This window comes from Telmatherina bonti (assembly GCF_933228915.1).
Source record: "Telmatherina bonti genome assembly, chromosome: 17".
Lineage (NCBI taxonomy): Eukaryota > Metazoa > Chordata > Actinopteri > Atheriniformes > Telmatherinidae > Telmatherina > Telmatherina bonti.
The window spans coordinates 15,952,962-15,974,367 of NC_136615.1; the positions used below are offsets into that span (position 1 = coordinate 15,952,962).

At 36.8% G+C, this 21,406-nt stretch overlaps 1 protein-coding gene across 6 annotated transcripts in view; it reads left to right on the forward strand.

Moving 5' to 3' along the window:
• Positions 1–2,282, forward strand: part of LOC306768288 (putative E3 ubiquitin-protein ligase HERC1) — a 49,705-nt gene extending 47,423 nt beyond the window's left edge. For all 6 annotated transcript variants that reach the window (XM_079256583.1, XM_079256584.1, XM_079256579.1 and 3 more), the window contains 3 exons: positions 150–302; positions 1,396–1,701; positions 1,818–2,282. In XM_079256583.1, coding sequence (XP_079112709.1) covers positions 150–302; positions 1,396–1,701; positions 1,818–2,003 — 645 coding nt within the window. In that variant the 3' untranslated portion in view covers positions 2,004–2,282. The remainder of the gene's footprint in view (positions 1–149; positions 303–1,395; positions 1,702–1,817) is intronic.
• Positions 2,283–21,406: the final 19,124 nt, after the last annotated feature.

The following is a 21,406-nucleotide window of genomic DNA, read 5'->3' on the forward strand; positions in this document are numbered from 1 at the left end:
TGCTCCTGTTAATTCATTCTTTTTTTTTTTTTCTTTTTTTTTTTAATCTTCCTCCCATCAAATTTGAGATTTAACAGACTTTTCTTCTTTCTTTTAAAATCCCTTATTCTCCTAACTGGATTATCCTGTTATCAAATCTTCCTTTGCAGATGATCCCACTGGATTCTTTCATGGCTCACAGTGCAGATGGAAGGCTGGTACCTGTGGTTCCTGGAGGTCAGAACATCTCCCTAATGTTTGCCAACCGAACTGAATATGTGGAGAGAGCTCTGGACTACAGATTGCATGAGATGGACTCACAGGTTTGAGGCTTCAAGTGTTGTAGAATGATTTGTCTGTATGTTGTGATAGTTTTGGGCATCAGCGTGTACATAACTGTTTAAACAAATCTACAAACCTGCATGAGAATTGGCCAGCACTGACTTCTTTAACACGAAGCATCGACATTCCCAAACCAGAAATTGACAGCAAAAGCGACAACCTGTTAAATGTTTGTGCAGTGAAGGTCCATAACATTTGGGGCCATTGAATGTTCATCTGAGCTACAGGATGTCACCTGCTGTGACATGCACAAAGATTTAACAGACAGTCTCAGTTTAGATGCTAGCACATGATCTGTAAATGTAGACTAGAATTTATTTTAAGATTAGTTTTAAACATTGAACAACATGTTAATCCTCTGCAGATTACCTGCAGCTGATTTATCTGTTAGCCGGTTAAAAGAAAATCAGTCAGCAGCCCTTTTGATCCATGATATACAATCCTCGGTTTTAGTACGCTTCTTTATACTTTTGTGAGGTCCTGGGCTGTTTGTATACATGGGTGATGAGATTGTTTTGAAAAGTTTTTTACTGAACTAACTTATATCATTTTTGGTCCACTTTAAACGCCCAACAGTAAGATAGGAAAGATCAGACCTTTTAGAAATGTTAAGTTACAAGTGAAACCCTGGTTCTCTGAAAACTGAGTGAGATTTCACACTATTGGAAGTGCTGCCTGGTGTAACCTTTGACAGGTGCTCCGCTATTGCCAAGTCTGCCAATACAAGACTAATCACATGCCTGGCATCACGCCCTGTGCTTCCTGTAGTGAGATTCTAAATAAGGTTTGACATAAGACTTTATTTACTTCACCTCTAAGCAAATAAATAAACACCTCAGGGTTTTATGATAACACTGCAAAAAAGGTTTGAATTGTTGAATTTTATTCTAGATTTACTTCAATCTTATCTGGCCCATGAACATAAACTGGTGTGACTTTTCATGTATTGTGGACACATGTATCCATATTAAACAGCCAGTCTGCTCTGCTCACCAGTTTCCATTAGTGCCCTGCCTGATTGTTGTTGTCTTGTCCTCAGAAGCATCAAAGCTGAGTTTGTTCTGTTCTGTCCAGGTGGCCGCAGTCAGAGAGGGCATGTCCACCATCATCCCTGTGCCCCTCCTCTCCCTGCTGACAGCTCAGCAGCTGGAGCAGCTGGTCTGTGGCCTCCCAGAGGTCTCTGTTGAGATGCTGAAGAAGCTGGTGCGTTACCGTGATATCACCGAGAGCCACCACCTTATTGGCTGGTTTTGGCAGAGCCTGGAGGAGTTCACCAATGAGGAGCGGGTGCTTTTCCTGCGTTTTGTTTCTGGCAGGTCCAGGCTGCCCTCTAACCCAGCTGACATCACACAGAAGTTCCAAATCATCAAGGTGGACAGGGTGAGGACATCCGAACATGGGGAAAAAAATCCAGTTGCAGGAAATCAAAGAAATTAAGAAAAATAATCAGTAAAAATAATATTTTTCATCTGATGTTGTTTGCTGTTTATTTTTAGCCAATCAACAGCCTCCCTACTGCTCAGACCTGCTTCTTCCTGCTTCGCCTGCCCCCGTACACAAGCCAAGCCATCCTTGCTGAGCGTCTGCGTTACTCAATACACAATTGCCCCTCCATCGACATGGACAACTACATGCTGACCCACAACACAGACCCAGCAGACAGCTCAGACACCGAGGACTAAGGCTGGAGCTTACAGGGTGATGAATGTATCTTCTCGATGCCATGCACATCATGCACTGATCACAAATTTTTATTTGCCAATATGTATGGTAGTGTACTGTTTATATGTTGGTTGATTTAAAGAAAAAATGAGTTTTTAATTTCCACCTGTGCACAGTGATGTAATTATTGCAGTGCTACAACAGGACAAGAACAAGAAAAAGAGATTTTTAAAATTATGGATAAAAAAAAAAAAAGCCACAGTACTGGAGGTAATGTGCCTGTTTGTTTGAAAATATGTAATAATTTAATGACTTATCACACATAATGTAGTCTCTACTGTAAAATAAAGAGTGTTTAAATAAGGATTTCCAGAGCTTGTTATTTTTTGTATAAAAAGCATAAATTGTTGAGCATCCATCCATCCATCCAGCCATCCATCCATCAATTTTCTTGCTGCTTATCTGCCGTCAGATCGCAGAGACAGCTGTCTAAGAAGGAAAGCCGATACTTCCCTCTCCCTGGCCACATTTGCCAGAAAAGGTCAGGAAGGAGATGTAATCCCTCCAGTGTGTCCTTGGTTTTCCCTGGGGTGTGCTCGAATTGATGCACGCCTAGAATACCTCACCAGGAAATCGTCCAGGGTGTATCCATACCAGATGCCAAAGCCACCTCATCCGGCTCCTCTCAATGCAGAGGAGCTGTTTTAATGTCTCTACTCTGAACCCCTTCTGTGAACCTGCAGAGGAAACTCATTTCGGTCGCTTGTATTCATGATTGTTCTTTGAGTCACTTCACACAGCTTGTAATCGTAGGTGAGGATGGGAACGTATCAAATAATAAATTGAGAGCTTGGCTTTTTGGCTCAGCTCCTTCTTCACCAAAACAGACTGATGCATCGTTCTCATAAGTGCAGGTGCTGCACCAATCCGCCTGTTGATCTCATGCTTGTATTTTTCTTCACTATACTTGAATTCTTCCACTTGGGGTAGGACTTTATTTCCAGCCTGAAGAGAACACTCCACTCGTTTCTGGCTGACCACCATGGTCTTAGAATTACAAAGAGGGTGGGGATTATAGCCCCATTTCCATTGTGCAGTGTAGTTCTGGCCAGTACAGTTGAGTACGCTATTTTGTGTGTTTCCATAATGAAACAATCTCGTACAACCGCACCATTTCCAGGCCTCATCCACTTGAATGTCCATAGGAAAATGGTACGTTACAGTTAGGCTGTAAGACTAAGCATTTTTCCTTATCAGATATATGATGGTGATGTTTGGTTTGATCCATGCCATGGAAGGTTGACATCATGAAATGAAATTCTGTCCATTTATTGATCCAGCCATCCATTTTCTTTTAAATGCACTTTTTATGTCCATGGTTTTTCAGTGGATGTATTTTGTTTTTACGCACACTGAATATTTACTTCCAGTTCCAGGTGTCAGGGATGCTGCACTTTGACAGTGAGATTAATCTAAAACTAGCTGCATCCTGGTTGATCCTTGTGTAGCGTTTCCACACAGGTCTCTCACTTAAGATCAGTGACATCACATGTAATATTGTAAAATTGGAAAAAAAGGGTAGAAAACAGGTGGTCGGGTTAAGTTAAGACTAAGCACAAATACAGATGTAAGCAATGGCAACTGTTTCATCTTCTCCAAATAGTGATTTAATTTCTTATCAGTTACCATGTTGTAAAGCTGAACCAGAAACCGGCTTTTGAAGCTTGTTTCTAGGACCTCCAGAGAACGAGAAATGAAACGGATAGCAACAACTTCTCGAGCTTACAAAAAGAGATCTTAATTCTTTTCCCCTGAGTTTAATGTTGTCCTGAGTCAGCACAGCTGGTGTGTCTGCAATTTGTCCGCGCTAGTAAGACGTCTGCTGTGACCTTATTACCCATCTGTTTCCTTGTGAGCTGTGTGGCCAGTAAGGCAGAATTCAGCCTGCCGTCAGCAGCCCTGCAGCTGAGAGCGGGAGTGTTTCTTATGAGAAGCTTCTCCGAGTGTAAATATAACATCCATCTATCAGCCTAGCAGGTACACAAATTTGGAAAGGCCAAAGCAGGAAAAAAAAAAAAAAAAGTCAGGGATTTGTTTCAGATATCTGGTGCAGCTTTATTATACCGTTGAGCCTACAGAATGGGAAGCAGGTGTGAATTCAGGTAAATTGTATGAAAACCTATTTGTATATGTAGGTGTCATTCAGACAGATGCAAGGGGTTGTGAGTACACATGAAGATGTTATGTACACCATCCCACATGAACAGGTATTTTGTAGTAAGAAAAAACTTACTTTATCTGCATACTTTTTTACTCTTATCTTTTGTATGTTCAGAAACAAAAGCATTTTTAAAACTTTAAACAGAAAGACAAAAACAACAATGGCTAGAATTACAGAAAGAACCTTTTCCAATGTTTTTTTAAATTTTTTTTTTTTTACCGTATCTTATTTTCTATAGCAACAATACACATTGGAGACTACTAAGACATATTAGCAATCCATAAAGCAAACAACATTTAAAAGAGAGAATAAAAATACTGTTGCAGGTGCAGAATTCTTCCTTTATAGCTTTGGTAGATGGATATATTTGCCTGAATGAGAGAGAATTGTCTTGCAACCTTTGTTATCCCCACAGGAGGGCAGTCCGATTTTTGCACCAAGTAACTGCCCTGTGAAAGCTCAAGATAGCATTGACAATGAACACATATCATTTACACATACACACACACACACACACACACACCTGTATAGCTGATGGTGCGTATTTTTGTTGCTCTCTTTTACCACCCTGCTCATTTGGTCAGAACAAATGAATGACAGCGTACTGCATGGTAAACAGAATGTGATCGAATTACTGCACTAACGTGCTTTTTCAGACCTAAGCAGGACTGACACATCGACTGAGCAGATATTTCAATGGTCACACAAAAGAAATCCACCACAAATATCTGCTCATTATTTAACGTTAAAAAGCTGCTTTTGTGTCGCAAATCTAACTGGCCTCCATATGTTTACATTTACATTATAGCCACAGGCATGGACACAGGAGGTCATTCCTGTCCCTGGAGATAACCTTACATAATGATTCTGCTATAATTGTTCTAATACATATAACAATAGTATTTACCTTTTGGGAATTAAATATTTAATTCAATCCTGTTCAATCAGATTTGCTTTAATACAAGGAGATGCAGTTGGAATAAAAAGGATTTTGCTTAAAAATATAAACAAACTAAAAACAACCCTTCATGCTTAACTATGAATGGATGAACTTTGTGGCTTTAGTAAGAAAAGTACCTTTGGATCAGTCTCGCTTGTAGTTTTATGTCCGTGTCTGCAGGACGAAGAAATAAAATTGAAATCTGTTTAAAGTACAGTATTGCAAAATTGGCTTTGTGCTAAATTTCTAGATCCTCACCACGAATGTTGAATCTTACTGCCAAGTCTTCCCCAGCTGCTGCGCGAGGCAGTGCACACCTTGAACAGGTTGAAAACAAACTGTAAAGTTGTATTTTTTCATTCTACTTCAGACATTTTATGAAGAACACTCAAGATTTGTTTGCTGTGCAATATTTTTCATGCCTCAGGGGAGTGAAGCAGGTCTCTCCTTCCTGAATTTTTAATTAGTCAAAGGAGGGTGTGACCTACATAGTCTCACTGAGGCAAAACAGGAATGTGACTGGTCACCTGATCACCCTGCGCCCCCCCCCCAAAAAAAAAATCAGAGAAGCTCATTTCATTTAGACAGTGAATGGATGAGGGCTGCTGTGAAAACAAGGGCACTTGGTTGCGGGTCAATGAATCGCTGTGATGAGATGCACGCCTGGCCTGCAAAGGCCTTGTTTAAGTACACAGGCTGGCACTGCTCCTCTCTTATTACAGGACAGGACAGAGAGTGTGTGACCCATGTACCTCAGAGACACTTTAGACTGTGGTACGGTTTCAGTCAGTGATGTCATGTGGATGTTGTTGCCTCCTTGCCAAATGACTGAGAAGCAGTTGTGACATGTACTGGATAGATGAAGGGACAGATGTCAGCACGTACAACATGAGATAGAGGGCTATCTGGATTATTAACTTATAGATGCAGAGTTGTTTAAATCTGCAGTAGTTCAATGTTTAGGCAATTACTGTACATCTATTTACATTTTCTTGGCAAATTATAGTTATGTACCTCAAACTTCAGGCTTCCATCCAGGGTAACATGACATAGAAATAGATCAATTTCTACTCTTTTTTTTTTATTTTTTTTTTAGCAGTGCTAGTTTCCTTCAACTTCAGCTTCTTCAACATGACTTTTTGGGACACTGCAGGGATTAGAAAAGAAACATAAAATCTCCAAACAAAGGAGCAATTCTGCATACTTATGTTAAAAACAAAAACCAGAATTTGTTAACAAAAAAGTGGTTATAAATGGCTCTGAAATTACTTCATGTTTGACTTTTTAATACCTTTTAATGTTGTTTTTTGTGTACTTTTTACTTTACAAGATGAAAGATTTCTGGATTTGTAGTCTCTTCTTTTGTACTTGTATTTAGACTTTCTATTTAATTAATTTACCTGATGTATTTTTATTAAAACCCTGCAATGACCTATCCAGGGTGTACCCTGCCTCTTGCCCAGTGATTGCTGGGATAGGCTCCAGCTGCACCATGACTCTTAACTGACCTAAGCAGTTAAGTAAATGGATAGATATTTATGATAAAATACTACATTTCTTTATAAATTGTTTTTAAATGAAAGTTTTAAAGTGCGTACATAATTCTTGAAGAGTTGTTTTAATTTTGATGTGGTTTTATTGTTATTTCTGTAGTTCATCCTTGGTAATATAGATTTATTTAAAATATTTCTGACTGGTATTGTTTGCTTAAACTTTGATGTGTAATAATTTTACATTATTTTTCTGTTTGAATTTGTCTTATTAATTTCCTCTTTATATGTTTTTCAGAATTCTTCTTATAAGTAGAACTTTAATGATTTTTAAATTATTTTCTCTTTGTATGTTAACAGCACTTCCTTATTTATACGTTTTGTATGTTTGTGTTTGAAATGCTTGGGCTGCCTTTTGTAATGTTTTACATGGTTTTCTGTTATCGGCTTGTAAGTTATCCAAAGAACACAACTATCCACAGTTTGGTTTACTTTGTTAGTTTATTTGTGCAAGCACCTTAAAAACTATGTTTCTGCCTTCTGTTGTGGTAGCGGGGCTGTCATGGTAACAACCTTTTACTACTGTGCTATTAAATTGCAGTTAACCTGGAAAAGCCAGTTGAGTGAAACGCTGAGGTGTGAGACTTACAGAGGATTTAAGTGGAGATTTAGACTGCCCTGATAAATAATAGAAGTCTGAATTGGGTGGGGGGCAACATAATCTTTCTGGAATGGGTCAAAAGACGCTTCTTGCACTCTTGCCACTATCGGGTGTACCTGTTTAATTTATCAAGTTAGGTCATTTTTAAAACGTTCACTACTTAAATGTCTGGTTTGGTGTTGCTGACGGTGTCGTTACAGTGATCTGCCAGTCCATCACTTTGGTCCTGACTGATTTAAACACACACATTTTACTGTCATCAGGAAAAAGTCTTGCAGCTGCTTCATCTACCAGAAAAACTTAATATAATCAAACAACTTTGTATATAACAACGTAAAACTGATTATTTTGCCTTTGTTAGTTGTAAGAAAAAGTTTACAGGGCAGCATTTTTAAATGTTTACATTTTATAAACATTATGAAAATGATAATATAAACACATATATGGAAACATCATCAATGCAATATATATATATATATATATATATATATGTATATGTATATGTATATATATATATATATATATATATATATATATATATATATATATATATATATATATATATATATATATATATATATATGTATTTGTATATGTGTGGACTAAACAATTTATCTTAATCCTGCTTTCATTAAGTTTAGACTGTACAGATGGAAGGAAGCCATTAAAAGCACTTAACTGATAGAACTGCTCTGTTGAGGCCAATTTTTTTTATTTTCTATTTTTTGCCATGCCCACTGACATTTTAAAGCGCTCATCTGCCTGAAGTAAATTACTGATGACCCATGGTGATCCACCGGCATACCACCTACAGTGCAATCAAACGGAGCCCGTGTATGTTTGTCTCACATATTCTCAGTTAAACTTTAATGCATTATCTGCTTCATTGCAACATTTGCAGCATTGCTCAATACCATTACCTCAGCGACAGTCTAATTTCCGCATGTGGGTCATCAGACAAATAATCTCATCTGAAGAGTGATTTTCTCTCTAGTCTAGCTCTTGTATCACATGTAGAAGCAGATGCAAAAACACCAGATGTGTTTTACTCACATGTGTCCTTCTGGGGTTAAACAGGACCAGGGTGTGACCTGCTGCAGACAGATTTATGGAAAAAGAATATTCAGTGTGTAATTAATCAGTCCTCACTCATTGTATAATACTGCCCTTTGTCTTTTTTTTACATTTATCTTTTGTTATGCATGTATTTGGTCACATGTGATGTTACTAAGTCATTGTAGCTGCTTTTAAATTTTTGAGCTTTGAAAGTATTGCAATACATATTGTATTAAGAAAATCACCCCCACTCCTATTAGATTTTCTAATAAGTGTCCATAAAAACCTGCAGAACAGTCTCAAACATCGTCTCACACCCAGAGTTACCTCTTTCATTGAACCCTTTGTCAATATAAGTCACCGCCACTGATTGTCTGGGGAGCTAAAAAAAAAAAAAAAAAAACCTGTATGGGTGCCTAATATCGCTGGCTTAAAAACGTTGCACAGCAGTGTGTCTATCCGTGCTTTGGCTAACAGTTACTTCATCATCAGTAGCTAGGATTTTACCCCCTGTGACTGGAAAAGGGAATCAGCCCAGCCTCCAAAAGCAAGCTGGCAGCTTCCAGAGGTTGGAGGCCAATTCTGAACAACGAAGCTTTTATTTTCAATGAGTTATTATGCAACAACGTCTCACCCCTTCAATCTTTTTATTTGTTAATGATGTTGAAATCGGGAATCATTTTGTATTCTCGGTAAACATGAACAGCTGTTTGGTACCATCTGGCCATGGTGCTGTCAGATGGGCTTGACCGTGATTATAATAAAGAAAATAAAGAAAGAAAGAAAGACAGAAATGTGTAAATGTGCAAGCTGGTTTAAGCTGAGCTAGTTTTGCAGATAAAATGAAAACATTTTGAAATATATCAGGTGGGGTGAAATAGAAATACTTTATATATGTTTTTTGTCAATTAAATAAGGATAAACAAAAAAGAAAAACATCTTTTCAGTGGTTCACTTATTTAAAGTAAGCGAGGTGACACCTTGATTTGTTTCAGGATATTATCCGATGTTAGCTTTAAGGCCTGTGAATATGTATTTTCTGGGACAACACAACCCCATAAATCTCCACCATAAACACTGAGACAGAGAGATGATGACACAGGAGAAAGAGACCTAGTTAAGTTTCCTGTGCACTTAAAATACCAAACAAAGTAGGCCTGTATCATACAGTAAAAAGCAAACACCTGGGAAAATGCATGTATAGCAGGCCCACAAACAGTAAGTTGCTCACTAACAGGCATGAAACTACACACATACACACCCAGCTGTCAAGCAGCCATCACCCGCTACCAGACAGTGTCTGCAGGGTAATCACACAGACCAAAATAACTCGCCGTCAACCTTTGTAATAATTTGCATACTTTTTTAAGCTACACTACCAAAAATGCTTCCTCCTCCTCGTGTTGTTGCCACACTAACTGAGACATTTTGCTCCAAAAAAAACACATTTGATCAAACATCAGTTTATTGTGAGAGCTCTTTCTGAGAGGTTAACTGAAGGTGTGATGGGCAAATTTTAAAAGAAATCTTAGCTTTATATAACTTCTAATGAGGGCCTGTGATGGGATGGCGACCTCTCCAGCATGTACCCTGCCTCTCGCCCAATGGTTGCTGGGATTAGGCTCCAGTTTACAGCGATCCTAAAACTAGACTAAGCGATCAAGAAAACAAAGGAATAAATAGACCTCTGATAAATGAATGATGTGTTTCAAATCCTTTATATGAGAAAAAAGAAGAAAGAACATTACCACACTGCACAAAACACACAGGATAATAACATTAAATGTTTGGAAACTACTTATTAAACATGAATGGGCAGATGTATACAAAGTTTTGAGTGAAACTCCACCTAAAATACTTTGACAATGTGATTGTTTTATATATTTACATAAGGAAAAGCTAAAATTGGTCTGAGTATACATTATTTTGACCAGTGAGCTGGGCTAATAGTGTAATGAAATTAGTCTGAATAAGAAACACATCCAAGGCAGATGAATGTGTTTCGAATGGAAGTTCAAGATGTTTAATGCGGGCATTGCCTCATAGAGCAGGAAAAAGCAAAAATAGCCAGGATGACATAAACTGTGCTGTAAAATCACTCACTTTCACTCACTTTAATCACTTCTTTAATATCGTCATTTACAATAAAGCCCAATCTAGTGGGCTTGCTTATGCGCAACACATTGTGTTGTCTTATGTATAAAATATGCTATAAGTGAATTTCTTTCTTTCTTCTCACTGGCTGTCCTCATGCAGATGGTTGGAATTCTGTAAACCAGCCAGGCAACAAACATTGGCTTTGGATAATATTATCTTGCAGGAATATCCCACAGTAGTCTCTGAAACTGCGGCTTATTCCACCTTAAAGTCACAGCTAAACAATTCCATTTTATATCTCCAGATAACTCTACATTACTGGATATCCATGAAAATACGATTTATTCACCTGACCCACATAGAAGTCTGTGTATACAGTTGTGCTGACATCAAAGCCTTGAAGATTATATTTTAAGCAGGGTCTGTGATTTATCTACAGCTACTTGGTTAACTGCAATATTAATCATGCGCCAAACTGTGCCTGCTGTATAATCTAAAATCTGCAAACGTGACCAACTCCCCCCACACCCCTGTTTATATTTTGCAAGATAAAAAAAAAAAAATCTATATGGTGAAACATTCCCATACCCAATTGTACTAAAAAGGTGGCCAGAAGATTTTTTAGCTTCATTTTAGCCATTCGTACAGTATATTTCGCTTTAAAGCATTTGCATTAATTAACAAAGAAGCCCAGTTATTAGCAATACAGGCATCAACACCTCTCCTGGAAAAGCCTAGTATCACCAGGAAGCCTGCTTATGGGAAAATGCTTTTGAGCCAGAAAAGAAAAAAAAAAAAAAAAAAGAAGTTTTATTGCATAATAAGATTAAATAAGGCAAACTGCGCACAGCTGACCTTCCGGGAAAAGGATGCTGGCAGACAGACAGGGGATGGACTGGTAGCTGTACCAGCTGTTCTCCACGTGTTACACTGCCTGCGTTATTAGCATGATGTTGAAGCTTGATATAATTGTGCATTATTAATTAAATATTAATGTGCAAAGACTGGCATTCGTTTATGTTTGCATTTTTATTTATTTATTTATTATTTCTTTTTCTTCTTATTGTTATTATTATTCATGTTGTGAAGCATGCCAACCAGCAATTTCTTGTTTTTAAATGTACTTTACAAATAAAGTTGCCTTGCCCTGCTACTTTCCTGACAGGCGGCGAGTGTCGTCTTGTAAAGGACTTCAGTTAGCCACAAAAGAGAGAACATTTGTGAAGCCAGAAAGTAAAATGAGGGCATGGACAACCTCTAAAAAGGTGTGTGTGCGTGTGCATCCTCTGTGTGTGGTGTTTATTCATGCATAAAGCATGAATATGTGAATATGTGATTGTGCCAAGCTGATAGACCTGGCTGGCATAGTGTCTTCAATTAAGGCAATTTTTGGGCTTATCAATCATGATAAAGTTTATCCCCTCTGTAGCAGCAGCTCAGTCACATGTCCCATCCAGCTGTTGTTTACTTTTCCTGCTGTTGCTGCTGCACCCTGCAGAACATTATGCTGCTGTAATGGAGATAATTTGTGGCTGTAAAAACTATAAAAGCTATAGATGCTGTGGAGAACCATCCTTGATTAGTAAAAGATCCAGATCAAACTTTTATCGATCCATCTTGTCCACTCAGTCACAGAGGGTCCATAAAGGTAAAAGTCGAAAGCAGTCCAACAGTGACTGTATATTCTGGCTTTGAAATGTAATTTTCTTGAAAGCTCTGTCATGGTTATACCATCATTCAAGGACTGGTTACTGCTAACTTCTCACAACCGCTGACTCTGATATACAGTGACAGTTTCCATTCATTGGGAATAGAGCCTTTTGGTATTAATTGATAGTATTCTGCCAGTAGGGCGTGACATGATGCATGGCACTGTGATGTAAGAAAGTGTACTTGGACCTGCTGTTAGAGCTGATTTATTACAGGTTTGTATGGGCAATGGATCATACAGTATCCTACAAGTGATCTTGTCTCCAACAAGCTGATAGTGTGTAAAGATATATTAATATTTTTCATTATACAGTATTTTTCTTTCAACCTGTTCCTTTTGTCTTTTTATGTTGTTAAAAAGTACTCATTTAAATTATTTTTTTTTAAACATATACTATTTTTAATGATAATGTCAAAAGTTATTTATGTATCTATTTATGTGTCTAACTTGAAGAAAAGGTTTTGGTTTACATTCTGCAGACATACTGTATGCATGACCATTCCTCTTGGCAGGACCAGATACAGATTGGACAAGACTTTTCCACATAACAGGAACTCATCAGTGGGTTTGGGCCTTGACTCCCCCTCTAAAGCCAGGCAGATTAATTATCAAAATGGCAGCCGCCTCATACCAGTGAGGAGATTACAGCAATTTCCATAACTCATCCAGTGGTGTAAACATGAGATGACAGCTTTGTTTTTGGCAGAGAAACGTTAGCAGGGACTGATATGACATGTTCTTTTGAAAACAGACCCACACCAACCTGCACATTGTTCACATTTTACCCTGTTTTGTCAACAGATTGTTTTTTCAGACCATGGCTCAAAACATCACAGCTTTTCTGTTGGTGAGTAAAAACCACACCAGGAGCCATTTCTAGTGTGTGGACCTACATTTTCTCATACTTTTAACTTCTTTTTGTTCTGGCACTTAACTTTGTCAGGTTGAGTATTTTGTGAGGATTTTCCATATTAAGCTACTGAGAAAATCCAAAAATATACTTTAAAAACCTCCATAATACCATCTGGAGATTGTATAGGAATCATTTGTGTGTGTTGGCCTCTGTCCAGCTTGTATTGTACTGGTAGTTTATTAACTTGAATGAGCTTAAGGTACTAGAGTTACTAACTGATCAATAATAATGATCAGAAATCAAAAACCAACGTCTCAGGGACTCCATAGCATCATTAAAAGCAGCTTGTATTGATATTTTTTCCGAAGTGTGGATGCATCTCTGGGTTCTTTATGACTTAGTGCATTAGATTAGTAATAATTCACTCCTTGCATACAAATGAACTGACAATATTTGGCTTATATGCTGCTGCATAAACTCCCTGCTTGTTCTCTTTAGATGATCCACGTAGTTTCTTTTGTTCTCTGGGCTCTGACAGGCTCAATAAACTTGCTATCCGATAGAATTTAAAGAATTCAAAAGGAAAAGGCCAGAATTTGAAGTCAGTACTTTTTCTATAGAGGACAGTGTGTGACAAGATAGATGTTTTAAACATGGATTTTTCCTAATCATGTTCAGTTTTTTATATTTTTACGTTCCATTTCAATAAAAAGTAAGATATGTCTCCTTTGTAAAACAGGTTTTAAGCTAAATGAGATTTTCTACATAAGTGGATGGATTTAGCTCAAAGTTGTGTTTGGAGAGATTCTGACCAAGGTGAAGCTGCAGTATTCACGAAACTGAAAACACTCAGAGAATGAATGTGCTTTGATCATTCTCAGTGTATGGATGTCTTGTATAAATCTGGTATTTAAACATGTCTTGTAACATACAATTTTCCACTGAGGCTTGCTTCTCAAAAGTCATTTTATTTTCTAAATTTATTTTTTTTTATTGAAGTTTTCAAAATACAAAAAAAGGTACATTGTATCTGACAAACAAAAATATAGCCAATAACAAAATGTCTGTAAGTAAAGTCATCAATCATCAATTTGCTCATTCATAAGTATATTAAACACAAAGTACCCTTTAAAGATAAAATGACACTAATCAGAAAAAAACCAAAAAACAGTGTAGCGTGGAACAAGGGTATTCATAAGTTATTTTAAATGGCTGATAATCCTTCTGATGTGTCAAGGATCAACAGTTTTATTCATAGCAAATGCAGTGTATTGTTTGTGTTAGTTTAGGTATAAAGTGCATTTATAATAAAAAAAAAACCAAACAAAAAAAACCATATATATGTATATATATATATATATATATATATATATATATATATATATATATATATATATATATATATATATATATACATATATATGTTTTTTTTTTTTATTTATTTATTTTTTTATTTTTTATTTTTTGTTGTTAAAATGTGGTTTTGGGCATTATCATTGAGTTTGATGCTGTACTGAAAAAAACATTCCTCCATGCAAAAGATCCTTTTTCTGGTGATCCGGATCACCACCAAAATTTAATCACTTATTTGTTGTTCCATTTGGTTTAAAGCCCATCCATAACTTTTTAGTTATGTTTCTGAAAGACAGACAGACTGACAGGCAGATAGACAGACAGACAGTTAGACAAACCCAAGGCACAGAATACATGGCCGCTGCCTTGGCAGATGTAAATAAACCGTCATACAATTAAATTCCAATTAAATTCCAGTTAAAATCCATTTTAAAACAACTTCTTTCCTGTTTAGTTTCAGTCTGTCCAATTCAGTAAAATGGGGTTTATGACAAATAACTGATTAACTCAGCTATGACATGGCTCAGTGAAAGTCTTTCATTTAAGCTTGTTTACACTGATTGAACTTGCTCTGAAATTTTGACCTCATGGAAATGTTACAGTGATGACCAGTCCATCAACTGTTTCAAAGAATTGAGATATCCTGGATCATACCAAACCGCTCACAATTTAATCCTGTTTAATCGTTAATCCAAGTAACAGAGAACAGGCCCCATCCCATGACGCTGGGGCTCTCTGCTCTCTATGAATAATATGTAACCAGCTCCAATAAAATATTTCACTGTTAAGGTTGTAGATTCCTACATAGCAGGTACTTTAGTACTAATCTACTAATTCATGTGAATAGAGTGGATTCTTGGTGTGAAGGCATTGCAGTGCGTGAAATGACAAAAAAGACCACAGAAACTAAACACAGTTGATGCTTAAATTTAATTTTTAAAAAAGGACAAACAGAGAAGTGATTAAACTTGTAAAACACAAATGATTTTAGTCTTGTGTCTAGATAACACAAACTCTTGGATCCTAAATATAACAGACCAGGTGCTCCTCGTGGTGACATCAGCTGAAGGAAATAGATGCTGGAGACAAGACAAGACAGAGAGAAGCTTTGACACCTCGAGCTGAGGCTTGAAGTCAGCAGAACTGAGCTGATGTGTTGTTGGTTAAATGTTGAGTCTACTGATGTCAAGCCTGATGAGCTAAGTGAGTCATTAGTGATAGATTCATTAGCTTGAGATCGAACTGGGGCACCTTGCCACTGCGAACTTCTTAAGTATTTATGAGGACGAGCTCAGAGGACGTTACCTGGTTTTAAAGCTTTGTCATGTGCCTTGTTTTGCCTTATTCCACATAAAATATATAGTCAGTGTAAACCACTATATGCCCAAAAGTTACCAGTTATTTTCACTGGTTTAGATAAGATTATTACCGGTGATAAAGGCACCCAACCACTGACTGACACCTCACTCAGAGATGGTTGTCAGCCAACCGGAACCTCAGCTGTGGGGACTCAAATAAAGGAAAAAAATATTTCTACTCCTGCAGCAGCTCACAATGAAAACTGTATGGGTGAACAAAGTTTAATATATTCCTTTTCTTTTAAAAAAAAAAAAAAAAAAAAAAAAAAAAAAAAAAAAAGAACTTCTCACCATAATCTATAAAAATACCTGGAAAAAACTAACAAACAAAAAAAACATCAAGAAGGAAATTACATGTTTAATTGGGAAGGGCGGTTTAAACACGACACCAGAAACTTCAAATATCTGATTCTCAGTGGTAAATTAAACATTAAGAGATCCTGACAGGATGGCTGAGACCAGCAGCTTCTTATCTAACTTTCTCATTGACAGAGAATTCAATAAATATTGCATTGGTTTAGATACCTCTGCTAATCTAAGGTACCAGTCAGGGCAACCAGAAACAAATGTTTCTGTCCCTTCAACACAAAAATGCTTTAAGGTACAAAGTCCACAAGTAAAGCAAGTAGCTGACAACACATTTACCATAATAACAATTCATTTTTTGTCTTCATTATCAGGGATGATGATTCAGCTCCTTGGGAAACTAACTAACTAACTAACTAACTAACTAACTAACTAACTAACTAACTAACTAACTAACTAAATAAATAACTAATTTAAAAAAACAAAAAAACAGCAGGGGTTCAGAATGGTGAATAAAAAGACTCCTTTAAGTGATGAATTGAAGTTAGCCTGAGTTTTACAGCTCCCCATGGATCTTTCTGAGCTAATTATGATTTCAGTATAGCTTATAGTTAACGGCAAATTAACATTTAAAGGTACATACTTTTTACGAAGCATTGCTAATTAATAACCTCGTAATGAGCTGTTCATGATCAATCACCTTTTAAGTAATATGTAAATAAAGGAAGCACAATAAGCTGTTGTGATGAACATGATGTAATGGCCCTGTGAGACTCTGAAATCGATAGCCTTTAAATCACTTAGTACACAGCTTGATTATTCTGAGGTGATTCTCACTGATGTCGGAGCACGTCTCCCATGTCTTCCTGACAGTAGCTGCTAAAATTACTCATTTAATAGACCTTTCTCACAATGGACATCTTGACATGTCAGAGCAGGAAAAGCACAGATGTGAGAGTAATGATCCACCGAACAGTTCCAGTCAGACGTGACAATCCGGCAACAAGCGGAGCAGCAAGAGCCTGGAACCGGATCAGCCAACTAATACCATTAGGAACTGTTCTGTTGTGGCTGTTTTACAGGCTTTAAAATAAATAAATAAATAAATAAATAAATCAATGAGAAACTGAACCAAATTTGGATAAACTTGGATAAAAATCAGTCTGGAAATTTTGACTGTGCTACGGACTAATACATGCATGGCATTGGATTTGTTGCTGCCTTATATACTGAACTGAAAACATGAAAGTTCAGTGATTAAGAGAAGTCCCTGTGAACTGACCTTGACTCCCGCTTCACCCCTGCTGAGATGGACCTCCTTCAGCCTGATTGCATCACTTTGACTTGCCTGTCAATGTTAACCTCAGTACTGAGTTAGTCCTCAGTCCCAAGACACATTTTGACTTAATCAACGCTAAAGTGCTCATTGAGTCTAGATTGAAATTCTCATCACACAAGCGTGTTTTGCAACGGTATATTTTCACGTTTTCTTTTCATTTATCCTCATATATAAAAATATATAAACCTAAATGTTGTCACTCTTCCCAGGTGAGGGTGCTGTATGTGGTAAGGGGTGAAGCTGCTGGGAGCCTTTTTCTTTGTGGAGATTTAACCTTGCTGTTTTGCTGAGGCAGCAGACCAAAACACCAGGGCGTCTTACTGCTATGACAGAAAGGAAAATTATACAGAGCTGAGCAGAGGCTGCAAAAGAAGTAGGAAGAGAATGAAAAGAACGAATGGGGGGGGGCTGCAGTGTCATCATTAAAATGCCAGTTGAGAAGACCATTTCAGGGGAGGGTCAGTGTTTAGAAGGGTAAGGCAGGGGGTGGATGAGGGAGCAGATGACATCACAGGTTATGTATTACACTCTGTTCTGCATAGTAACTATTTACTTCATTCACTCAACTTTGGATCAGGCGCATGTCATATCCGCTTACCCGAAAATGCTTGGCATTTATCCAGAATAATTCCCTCCTGTTACATGCTCCAAAAGTATGCAGGCACACACACAGACACACACATATACAAACATGGATATACATGCTGTGTTTTGGAGTTGTCTGTTGACTGTGAGTGGTAAACCTCATATTGCCATGGATTTTGGCTGGGATTTTCCCAGCAGCCACTAAAATCAGTAGCTCTCAACCTTTAGGTGAGTTGACTTTTGGAGCCTTGATTAACATAATATTAACAGACTCCTTCCATTCTTATCCACGATGAAGCACTTGCTTTATCATAGAGTTTTAGCTCGCTTTGTCATTATATAAATGTCCATAAATTATATATATATATATATATATGTGTGTGTGTGTGTGTGTTTTTCTATTGTTGCCATTAATGATTAAAAAGAAAACAGTAAATATCTGTGAAAATGAAGGGTAAATAACGTCAAACAGTACAAACAGTGATGACCAGAGAAGGCTGCAAACCACCAGCAGTTTTTTTTTAGTTGACAAGATGGTTTATTAAAGTTAGTTAATTATGGCTCAGCTATTTTATTCAAGTCATTTGTCATCTTTCAAGGCCTGTATATTATAAGAGTAAATGCTTATTGCTTTTTGTTTCTCTGATTAAAACATTCAAATTCTTGCATAATTTTCATAATGTTTCTAATGTGTGTATGTATGATGTGTGTAATTATATCAGTTGCATGCAGCAGTACCAGTGCCCTGTTATGGGCTAATGGCTTGGGAGGTAATGTAAAGCCAGTCATATTATCTTCAGTGCACTAGAAATCTCCCTTTTCTACCTTTTCAAAAATATTACTCCCACTCTTTCTGTAAACAACAAAAAATGCAGTGCAGGCAGAAAATCTCTTTGGCTAACATTCTTTTAAAAACCATGCAAAAAAAAAGAAAGAAAAAAAAAGAGCTATGAGCTAAAAATGTTCACCAGACTACATTATTTCCAAAAATTCAGAGTTGAAAACAAAAACTATTTTGATACAACTTAGACACAACACTTTTGCAGCAATCAATGGGACCTTGGTAACACTTGGACAAAACATTTATCTAGAGCTGATGTTGGCAATCCTTAGTTTAAAAGGATCTATTAAAATGGATCTATTTTTCAAATTACCTTTGATATACTGAGCGCCATGACTGGCTGGTCCTTCATGTAGATGGCTAAAAAGCATTTACACACACACACACACACACACACACACTAACACACAAACACAGACAAACACTTTGCTCATCAAGGCTTGGGTGTCTCACTCCTCCATGAATGTTCTGAAAGACGCAACCCATCAAGGGATCAACGGACGTCAGTAAATCCATTACTAAAAATACATGCCAATCCTTTGGGATTACTACGCTTAGCGAGTGGACACTGTGCATGCCACAAATCTGGAATTAGGCAGTGAAAGGCTGTCAATGGTCCATCAACACCTGATCCACTGTCTAGGCATATGTTCTCTCAGGCCAAAGGTGCTGGTGACTGTGTCACTTTATTGGACATTCACCAAGTGTAACAACTGTGTTCACTTTTCCTGAGGAAGACTGTCCAAGAGACAAGGAATGCAGTTTCTTAAAGGCTTTGTTCTTTTGTTTCCATTAAAATTGAGCCAGAAAAAAATGTATGAGGTGAAAATAAAATGTCCTTTTCACCTGAAATTTTTCTGGTATTGTGCTGGTTTCAGCAGATTTGCTCAGAGTAAAGGATGTGAAGACTGACTTTTTCATGGGTGTATTGCACAAAGCCGGTGTAAAAATGTGTTTTCTTTGTTAAAGCAAAGTAAATGTTTCTGCTGTAAGTTAGTATATAATTGAAAAATGCAGCTGTTGCTGAGTTTAAAAAATAAAATTTTTAAAGTTTTAACCAGAAGTCAGTCTAGACAGTACTTTGTATTGGAAATAAATCACTAAATTTACATCAAACTTATCTCTTAAAAAACTTCTTGAAAGTATTGCCACCAACTCATGAGCTATAGCTAACATCAGGAGTTAGGTTACTCTGAAAAAAGTACTTTCAGTTACTGTCATACTGCTAACAGCCAACACTGCTGTTTTACTTGCACTTAACATGTTGCTCTGCTTTAATCTAACATTGTAGTATTTATTTTGTAAGTTTACTGTCACTTATTTATTTACTGTTATTTATTATTCTCATGCAGGGCTAAATTACCATTCATTATATTTTAGGTTGTTGAACTCTGCTGGTCTTGAGTACAAATTTAATTTGATGTATACATCAAATTAAATTGATGTATACATCAAATTAAATTTGATTATAATCAGCATTGTCTCAAATCATGATAATGTGTTCATGTAATGACAATTTATAAAATTGATGCCTATCAAATTGTATAAAAACTATTTTCAATTCAGCCCACTGTCCTGAGAATACACAAGCTTGTGGGTGACAAGAAAGAGAAAAATTATTTTTTAATCGGACAAACTTTCCAACAGAACCAGGCATGGTACATAGGCAGGTACTCATGCTTCAAATAGCTTAGACAGATGACAGCAAACAGGCCAAAAAGCACGCTTGGCCGTTCAAAAAAAAAAAAAAAAAAGAGAAAGTCAAAATGAAAACATTAACACCAATAAAATAAAATAGTTTATTAAAAATATAAAGGAAAACACTGTCTTCAAATTTTAAAGAGAATATTTGTTCTTTTTTTTTTAAAAATGACAGCTTCCATAATAAGTGCAACAATTAAGATTATTTTATGTAATCTGTTCCTTTCGACATTATGATACACAACACTGGTCTTTATTCAAGTTTCTGTTGTAAATATACTACAAACATAGCTTTGAACTGGTACGCCGAAGGAAAAAATAATACTATGCATACCAAACTAAAATCAAGAAAAACAACATTCCTACAACTACACATGGCACCAGCAATAACTTCAACAACTCCCACCAGGTAAACTGGTAACATTTGGCAATGTCTTTTGTTGATATTTGTTTTCCATTTGCAAAGAGTTTTCTGTATCTTTGCAGGAACTGAAAATACATTATATAAATTAAATATATGATCAACTAGAAAATGTTTGTGTATTTTGTTTTTTATGTATACTTTTCTTCTCTTAATTCAAGTTTTTTGAAGCTCAAGTGGGCTCAGGATGGACAAATTGTTTTCTCACATTCTGTCTATTGTTAAAGGCTTAAGGTCAACATGATGTACCTGGTGTATTCTCTCAATCACTTTCGTTTTCCCACGCTGTCAGCTGTTCCATCCTCAGTCTCTACATCAGGCTTTCATCCAGTAATTGCATCGCATGCATAAATACTGTGGGCGGTTTGCCCACCAATCAGCTTCTTTGTTCTTTAAATATCAGAGTAATTCTATCTTTGTCTCTCACGTCCCCTTTTCATGCAACTCTCCATTTCATCCATGTCATTGATCTCCATTATCTCCTAACTCT